This window comes from Mytilus trossulus, chromosome 1, assembly GCF_036588685.1.
Source record: "Mytilus trossulus isolate FHL-02 chromosome 1, PNRI_Mtr1.1.1.hap1, whole genome shotgun sequence".
NCBI lineage: Eukaryota > Metazoa > Mollusca > Bivalvia > Mytilida > Mytilidae > Mytilus > Mytilus trossulus.
The window spans coordinates 26,547,755-26,557,989 of NC_086373.1; the positions used below are offsets into that span (position 1 = coordinate 26,547,755).

General features: G+C 31.9%; 1 protein-coding gene across 1 annotated transcript; it reads left to right on the forward strand.

Moving 5' to 3' along the window:
* The first annotated feature begins 2,026 nt into the window (after nucleotides 1-2,026).
* On the forward strand, nucleotides 2,027-6,555 carry LOC134708377 (uncharacterized). Its single transcript, XM_063568899.1, has 4 exons — nucleotides 2,027-2,083; nucleotides 2,139-3,197; nucleotides 3,879-4,029; nucleotides 4,569-6,555. Exons 1-4 carry the CDS (start codon nucleotides 2,027-2,029, stop codon nucleotides 5,129-5,131), a joined length of 1,830 nt encoding a protein of 609 aa, XP_063424969.1. The 3' UTR covers nucleotides 5,132-6,555.
* The last annotated feature ends 3,680 nt before the right edge of the window (nucleotides 6,556-10,235 follow it).

The following is a 10,235-nucleotide window of genomic DNA, read 5'->3' on the forward strand; positions in this document are numbered from 1 at the left end:
GTTCCACATTGAACACCAGCGTTAAGGAATATAACACATTGTGTTCAGTCTTTTAACGCATATGTTCAAGACCAGTGTTCTAAATTGAACACTAAAAATGTTCTAATATTGTAATGGGGAGTGAACAAATATATCATCGCTTCAGAGTCAAACAGACATTGAATAGTGTGATTCGTACTATAATTTGACGACAAAATGTATTTTAGCTGTATCAACATAAGCAAATTATAGTTTGGTAAAAAAAAAAGATTGAAACATGTTACAAGAGCGTATTAATAAGCGTGCAAATGATTGATTTTTAATATAAATCTTTTTTCTAAGCGACTTAAGTTCTTTGGGTATATTTTTTTAACAACGTAAATGCGTAAATGCTCATGAAAACGTTGCTATTTTAACAGCGTTCTGGTGTCGAACATGATGCGTTCAAATTAACTATTTTCCCCGAACGCCATGTGTTCCAAACATGCCCGCGTACATAACAGCGCGTGACGTATTAATGTACCGGAAGTTTGGTTTTTGATCGTGATTGAAGAACTTTCACTGAAGAAAATTCACAACAAAACTTGATTTAATAGGTATGTTTATCTATATCTATAACACTTTACGAACATGAAAATTATTTTTTTTAGTATTAAATCAACAAATTTATACTTTTGACAGGACACACTGAAGTATAAATGGAAGTAGAACATTTTGTTTGAACACATAACTGTGCTGTTATGCGATTTAAAAAGTAAGAGGTTCTTTGAGAGAATACATTTAAATGATCATGTTTGTTAAAAAAAAATATACAATGTAAATTTAGACGTAAATGTTGAATTATATCGTTGCTATCTTAAATGTGTTCTAGTTTCGAACATGATGCGTTCCAGCTAATCGTTTTCTCTGAACGACATGTGTTCCAAACATGACTCAAACATTGTCTACATATAGAGTATCTACACTTTTGGGGATGTACATTTGTTTATAAAATAAAACCAATGCAGAAGGATTTGTTCACAAATACAAAAAACTGTCATGACATTGCAATGTCAAGACAGAAGTTTGCAAAAAGGCATACTGCAACACTTATTTTGAATTTCTCATGTATATGTCATTAATAGCTTTCTCATTCTTAAATATTTAATTCTTAGTAATTCATTATAGCCAATGTCCACCGTTGTGCACTTCATACATGCATTGTAATGTATTCCTATGTTACTTTTACAGGGTACAAAGACAACTACAGTTGGTCGTGCATATACCTGGAGAATGAAGACAAATATATTTGACATTTCAGAACTTATACGGTTGATGGATAACAAGGTTAAAGAGTAGTTAATCCAAGGAGACGAATCCTCTAAAATATGGAGGCTCAAAATCAGTTTCAGACGACTCAAATCATGTTTTAAAGTATCCGGCCAAGGTAGCTGTGTTACATGCATACCGCAGGATATACACAGGATATTTTATGTTTGATATTGACTATCTGAAGTGCTATGCAGGCTGTGGATTATGGAACATATTGGTGATAAACGAGCCATTGACAACAGTTTTTTGTAAAGAAATTCAGGACAGTGCTTGACTTAAAGAAGTTGCAAACGATGAGTTAAACTGTAACATAACATTTTGTTTATGATTAAATATTTGGACACATTTTGCAATTTACAAATGTTATATTTCTAACTTGTCCATGTTGTCCAACCTGCCATTTTTAAGTTGCTTCAATATTTCACATTTTGTTGTCCTTTTTTTTATAATTTTGCCTCTTTTTATCAATTACCACAATAATATTTCAGAAAATAGAACATTTTTTTCTGGAACATGTAAAATTGTGTTCCAGTAGTATACACTATGTGTTCTGGATATTAACACATATTTCTGGAACACAGTCCGAGCGTTCCAGAAGTGTTACAAGGCTTGGAACACGTAACGGCATACAATTTTGCTCACAAGGACATGTTCAAGATTCAAACACTAGCCGTTCAAGGAGTACACACTATCCGTTCAAGAATAACACACATAGCGTTCGAAAGATGCACACATTATGTTAAACACTGGAACACCAATGTTAATATGTAGAACACTGTTACGCGTTCCAGAAGTGTTACAAAAGGGCGTTCAAAAAGTGTTCAGATTCTTAACACTTTTATTTACAGTGTACATCAAAAAGCCATTCATACTGTTTCATATGCAAAAAGCCTGGACCAAAGCTAATTGTTGTTCCTTCGCAAGCAAGATTTTCTACCTTTCTTAAAAAAGAGGTTATAATTCCTGCAGGATGTCGTTGTTGTCCGGGACATTTGACGGAAGATACTTTTACAGAAGATGCAATTAGTAAAATAAACTGTACAAATGATAATGTCATCCTTAACAGATCTACAATTATGGATCTTTTGAAGAAGTTAAGATACACAGCCTTACAAAATGAACAATCAAGAATTGACTTTGATACAGATAAAGTTTTATCTGACTCTGACTTTATCAATTTAACCGGTATAAATAAGGACAACTTCAATGATCTTCATTCCTACATCAAAACTTTAGTAAGAAATACACCTACACGAAGCACCAGAACTTCTCTTGGAATTTTCCTTTTTAAATTAAAGTCGGGAATTTCAAATAAAGTGCTATCTACAATTTTCAACATATCAAGATCAAGTTTACGCCGAGCCATTTCATGTGTCAGACAAGCTTTAGTTCAGAATTTCGTACCTCAAAATTTGGGTTTTAAACACATCAGCCATGATGATGTCGTTAATCAGCACACACGACCACTAGCTCAGACTTTATTTGGGGATGGAACAAACACACAGGCTATATTAGTGCTGGATGGCACGTACATCAATATCCAGAAAAGTGGAAACTTTCATTTTCAAAGAAGGTCATATAGCTTACATAAGGGACGACCGCTGGTTAAACCAATGGTAGTTGTTACTACCACAGGGTACTTTGTGACTGTTTTGGGACCATACTTTGCCGACTGCAAAAATAATGATGCGGCAATCCTCAAACATATGTTAAACACAAATGTAGAAGATATCAAAGAATGGGTGCAAGACAATGATGTGTTTGTAGTTGATAGAGGATTCAGGGACTCATTGGAGCTTCTTGATGATTTGGGGATAAAGTCACAGATGCCAAGTATTTTAACGAAAGGTCAAAAACAGATGACAACAGATGAAGCCAATGCAAGCAGATTAGTTATACTAAGGTTTGTACCCCTACAACCAAAATAGTGTAGTATAACTCTCAAAACTAATTTTGAAACTGCGTCACTTTATACAGTATCATGCTAAGATATTTTTATTTTCTTATTCGAACAAAGCACACCCAACTGAAATATGCTTATATTTACTGTTAAAACTACCGTATGAATATTGTGACACTAATAAAAATAAAGAAAAGTAACTTATAGAACTGCATAATTTTTGTTTTTCAGTATTAACAGGTTTTTTTACTCATAAACATAAACTAAACAAAAAAAAAAGCTCACCTTCCATAAATGTTATTCATTCTGCACCCGTAATGGTATTGCTGTTACATTTCGCAAAAGTGACCATTTATATAACATAATTAATATTGCCATACAGAGTTTTATTTGCAACCAGTAATGAATTTCAGACATTTTGTTTAGAGCTGTTTTCTCAATGCATGTAGTGAAAAGGTTTGGTTGGCTTTCTTGCTTTTTTTTTTATAAATGTTTGCTGACGCATCCAATTTCAAGTGACCAATAGCATTATATTAGCTGAAACCCTACCTATCTTTTAATTGCAATAGTAAAACTTTATTACAATGTTTGAGCAGATAGCTATATAAACAAAGCAAGCAAGCTAACCAAACCTTTACTTTACATGCTTTAGAAAAATAGCTCTAAATTACTCTTTTTCTCATTCTAGGTCCGATGGGTAGTAGAGTCTGCTAATGCAAGAATCAAGAGATGGAAGTATCTGAGCCATGTTTTACCAAATAAACAAGTTCCATATATCGGAGATTATGTTTGCATTGTATGTGGAATATCAAATAAATATTTGCCGCCGTTGTCTCCAGGTAAACACTCTTACTATTAAGATAGCTTGTAGTGGTAACTGTGATTAGTAATGTATATGTATATAATCAAATCATAAATAGTGATCAAAAAGAATTTGCGATATTTTAAAGACATTTTTTTCACTAGGAAATTCACACTGAGAGAGCTGCCTTATTCCAATTAGTTAAAAAAAAATTTTTTTATGAAAATGTATGTAAAAAAATCCTTCTCTTAAAAGTATTAATCACTTTTCCCTAACTATTCAATAGATAGCAAATTAAACAAACAAGCAATTTATACAAAATTTATAAGACAAATGAAAAATAATACCACATGATAATATAAAACTATTGTTCTTTTGTATATAGATATAGGAAGATGTGGTATGAGTGCCAATGAGACAATGCTCCATACTGTGGTATTTTTTTTATTTGGTAAACTTGTAAAAAGTTGTTTCATTGGAAATCACATCACCGTTTTTGTTATATTTGATTAAAACAATGTTATAAAACTATATACATGTACTAGTATAATGATTGAAATTTTCTTGCTTAAAAAGGATGTGATAATGAAGAAGCATTGGCAGCAAAAATGCTCTATCTGTCTAAAAGAGTAAATACACTGAAACAGAGGGTAGAAGAAGAAAATTTGGAGAGGCGTAAAACAATTTGGAAAGAGCCTGATAATATTTTAGATGATTTTCCACTTCTTGATGAAGAAGATCTTAGAAACATAACTTGCGGTGTCTATCAAATAAAGCTTAGCACTAGTTACATTCAGGAACATCTAGAAGGCAATTGTCAAATTCTTGTTCATAAAGAGGATGACCATTTGATACGTGTGAAACTTCAGAGCCGTCATGTTTCTTCAAAAACCTACATCTTGTGGATAGAATACACATCTGCTGAAATTACTGCATGGTACTGTAAATGCAGAGCAGGAGCTCGTGTCGTTGGAGTATGTGCCCATATTGCCTCAATACTCTGGTATCTTGGTTATGCAAGGCATAATCAGAATATATCTTATGGAGTCCAGAATTGGGGAGCATATCTAGAAGATGCAGCATCTATTCCACAAGCCGTAGACGAAAGTGACAGTGAGGAGAGTGTCATTGAAGAATAGAATACTGTATCAATCCTTGTTAGGTCTCTGTCTCCTTGACTTTATCTTAGTATTCCACACACACTATTTGAACACATTGTACTGGATTTTTAATTTTCAAGTAAGCAAGGTTTTTCAAAAATTCTAAAGTATTTTATTGTTGAATATAACATATTCATCAGACATTTTCAAGAAGACAAACTATAGAATAAAATAATAGATTATGTATATTGATTGTACTTATTTATAGTTTTGATTAATACATAACTTTAATTGACCTAGCTTACATTATCATCAGCTCTATAGTTAAAACAAGTAAAGCCGAAAAATAAACTTATCCGCTTTTGACAACTAGAAGTGAGAATTTTGTCAATTTTAATTTTTAAATATTCTTTTAAGAACAATTACAAGATAAAAACCTTGGGGAAAATATTAAACGTATCCACTGAACAATTGAAATATATTCTTATTAATTTAAGAGTTGTGCACATTTTTACGCACTTAAGGTACAATTATAGAGATAGCATAAATTATAAATATTTTCGTGTGTCAGTAGTCGTTCGTGTATAAATAGCAGTTTTAAAATGAAACTATCGATCATACATATTTTTATTCTGAATGTTGATTTGAGAGTCGGCAGGTAAATCTGTCAAATTGAGCGTGGTGTTTATGGGTGCAAGTGTGGTACATTTGTGTATTATGTGTTATATGATTATATCATATGGAATTATATGTAATGTCTATACGAATTGCTTTCATTCTTTATTTTTTCAGGAAATAAACTCTTTTCAGTTTCAGCGTATTCACGGGTTTTCTATTCATACTAATGTAAGAGATGGCATGGCATGATTACCAATGAGACAACTATCGTAAAACTTTTATTAAAGATTTTAAATCGTCTATACTCCGCTCGCCAAGATATTTTACAGCTTTCTTTAAATGTGCCTTCTGCTAAATATTAGACTAATATGCTCTTATATGTTTGGAAACTATTTATAACTTTGAATTTAATCTATGCTATGGAATTTTGTTTGTCTGCAATTTTAATTCGTGAATATCAAAGCCGAAAACGAGTGCAATTGTACTTTTTGTAGTTGGAGCATTGTTTGTCACTTCAGTCTGTCTTTTAGTAAGTTTCTGTAAATAAATATATATATAAAGAAGGAACTATGTGTATGGATTTCAAGAAATACTGTGCAAAAAAAATTCTTGTGGTAAAATGATTATATTAGTATAAGAACGTCAAGTAATACCATTTTGACGTTACGCACAAATTGTTAAAATAGGATTTCACCATGGTCTTTTCTGACGCGCAGTAAAATTAAACAAACAGAGTTACAAGCCTGGTGGTTATCAATTTATACAGTACCCTAGTTAGGGGTCATTCTGCAGTAATTTCGTTTGTTTCTGAGACAGGGCCGTTTTTTACCCTTCGTGGCCCTACTCCTTTAGAATATACGCCAGACGCGCGTTTCGTCACAGTGCTTTCAATCCTTATCCACACTTAAACCAGTTAAAAAATGTGGCATCTCCATATTGCCAAGACTAAGGAATAAAAACTGAATCAACCAATTAGAATACTGCAAACAGGAAAACGTGAACGTGCTGCAACCATATAATTTGACGTCAGAAACTCGTCTTACTATCGACATTGATACATGAAGACGGGATTTGTTAAAGACCTTCAATTACCAGATCAACATGAAGTGACAATGCAACGTCAATATAATTTTATTTCGCAACGTCATTTACGAGACATGTCTACGGCCACAACGTCAACATCAAATCAAATTGATGAATGCCATTGTGCACTGACAGATTTATGCCATAAATGTTTTCCATAAACTGAACTGCCAAAGAATCGACTGCAGAAAAACATTTAAAGCCCTAAAGTTTCAACCGCATAATTGCCAAAACCCATTGTGATGGGCGGAACAACGCCAAAATCAGAAGGCGCAAAACAGAACCCAAAACGTCCCAAACAGAAATCATTTGGTTGACCTTCCTGACAAATATTTGGCGTGTGTAACAGGCAGTCAATGTTTTTGACGGTGAAATGGTCATTAATAATGGGGATCTATGGTACACGGGAGGCAACTCTTTATATTCATCTCAATATAGATGTAGGAAAAACATTGGTTTTAAAGAAGAAAGAACCTGTCGCACAGGAACAGATAAGAAGAAAATTCTAATGTTTAATATTCCCCCCTTTTGCCAACAAATTATAACTATATAGGTTACATTATAGGCCAGGCACACTCAGTATGTACCACACTAAATAATGGACAGGACATTTCATCTTTATCATATGAGAAGATCCAACAATGGCTTGAATAAAAGTGGAATGACTCGTAAAAAGAAAAAGTTTATCAAAACCATGAATAAAATACTAGATTTATTGAAAAGTGAGATGGCAGCATTAAAATGACGCAAAATTTACGTTATACACATGCAGCATCGATCGGTTCACGATCGTAAGAAATATATAAACTACTTCTAAAATACAATGTTACTCCTAAATAACCATTTGTATTATTGACTACGCAACTCTATCAGATATACCGGCATCATTTACAGTGTGGAATATTGATGTTTAACTTTAACTTAGATATTTGTATTTTCAGAATTCAACTCAGCTAAAAAAAGTTCAGGCATCTTACAAATGGATACATGAAAATCGATGATTAGACATCTTTAACTTATCTGACAAATAGATACATGACAAAAAGTGAGGCATCTTTTACTTATCTGACAAATGGATACATGAAAAAAGGTGGGACCTCTTTAACTTATCTGACAAATGGATACGTGAAAAAAGGTGGGACCTCTTTAACTTATCTGACAAATATATACATGACAGAAGTTAAGACATCTTTTACTTATCTGAAATACATGACAAAATGTGAGACATCTTTAACTTATCTGACAAATGGATAGAAGAAAAAGGTGAGACATCTTTAATTATTTGACAAATATATACATGACAGAAGTTAAGACATCGTTTACTTATCTGAAATAGATGACAGAAGTTAAGACGTCTTTTACTGATCTGTCAAATGAATGCATGAAAACATCTTTAATTTATCTGACAAATGGATACATGACGGAAGTTAAGTCATCTTTTACATATCTGACAAATGGATACATGACAAAAAGGTGAGATATCTTTAACTTATCTGACAATAATATTTTATTTCCGTAAGCAAATATACAGCTTATTGGGTGTACACAATATAAATATACAATAGATAATATACAGCATGATATAACATTTATACACAAATTATACAAATTAATGAAAGAATTAAGCGGAGTATGCCATATAGACATATTAAACTAAAAATAAACATTTGAATTATTAACCATTACGTGCTTTTTCTGCAGAAAATAAATATTTTCCAAGGTTGTTTAGCTCTTTGACATTTCTTACAGATAACAGTTGTACTAATTTAAAAGTAGATGGTCTCTCATAGTAATAACGCTTTATATATTAACATCTAATGTCTTTATATTTATCACATTCTAAAATAAAATGATACTCATTTTCAATAGCATTTTTATTACACATACTACACAAACGTTCATTTCTGGCTATACTATAATATCTACCTGTTTCTATACATAGCGCATGAGCAGTAATGCTATATCTAGTAATATAAGATCTATACAAATTGTTTAATGGACGACTAAGGTAAAATTGCATAATATGACCATCGTGTAAATACTGATACAAAGTACATTTCGTCGAATTTTCAAAATAAGATAAACCTTCAAATATATAATTATATAATTACTCTTTGTTTAAATTCACTCAAAAATAATTGACTGTTTCTAACTCTCTGTGAAAACCAAAAATTACTAAAACCATATTTACATAGTATATCTCGTACTTTACAAGACCAGTATAGTTTGTCATTTGACGTCTCGCTAGATTCGTACATATCTTTATATACATGTTTTAAAATACAAATGGATACATGAAAAAAGGTGAGACATCTTTAACTTATCTGACAAATGGATACATGAAAAAAGGTGAAACATTTTTTACTTATCTGACAAATGGATACATGACAAAAGGTGAGACATATTTTACTTATCTGACAAATGGATGCATGAAAAATGGTGCGAAATCTTTTACTTATCTGACAAATGTATGCATGAAAAAAGGTGAGACATCTTTTACTTATCTGACAAATGGATAGATGACAAAAGGTGAGATATCTTTAACTTATCTGACAAATGGATACATGACAAAAAGGTGAGATATCTTTAACTTATCTGACAAATGGATACATGAAAAAAGGTGAAACATTTTTTACTTATCTGACAAATGGATACATGACAAAAGGTGAGACATATTTTACTTATCTGACAAATGGATGCATGAAAAATGGTGAGAAATCTTTTAATTATCTGACAAATGTATGCATGAAAAAAGGTGAGACATCTTTTACTTATCTGACAAATGGATAGATGACAAAAGGTGAGACATCTTTAACCTTTCTGACAAGTGGAAAGATGACGAAATATGAGACATCTTTTACTTATCTGACAAATGGATACATGACAAAAAGGTGAGATATCTTTAACTTATCTGACAAATGGATACATGACAAAAAGGTGAGACATCTTTTACTTATCTGACAAATGGATGCATGAAAAATGGTGAGAAATCTTTTACTTATCTGACAAATGGATGCATGAAAAATGGTGAGAAATCTTTTACTTATCTGACAAATGTATGCATGAAAAAAGGTGAGACATCTTTTACTTATCTGACAAATGGATAGATGACAAAAGGTGAGATATCTTTAACTTATCTGACAAATGGATACATGAAAAAATATGAGACATCCATTACTTATCTGACAAGTGGATAGATGACGAAATATGAGACATCTTTTACTTATCTGACAAATGGATACATGACAAAAAGGTGAGATATCTTTAACTTATCTGACAAATGGATACATGACAAAATATGAGACATCTATTAACTATAAACGCGCCTCGATATGACGACGTTAATACCTGTGAATATATTATGTTTATCTTGTATTAGACATGTTATGGAATAGTATACTAGTATACTCGACATTGAGGTTGACAATTTACACTTTGAATG

Excerpts from the sequence above, each read along its gene's own strand:
- LOC134708377 (XM_063568899.1), top strand. The coding sequence starts at position 2,027 with ATGTTAAACACTGGAACACCAATGTTAATATGTAGAACACTGTTACGC. Across the intron at positions 2,084-2,138 it reads CACTGTTACGCGTTCCAGAA|TGTACATCAAAAAGCCATTC; the intron begins GTGTTACAAAAG and ends TTTTATTTACAG. Across the intron at positions 3,198-3,878 it reads GATTAGTTATACTAAGGTTT|GTCCGATGGGTAGTAGAGTC; the intron begins GTACCCCTACAA and ends TTCTCATTCTAG.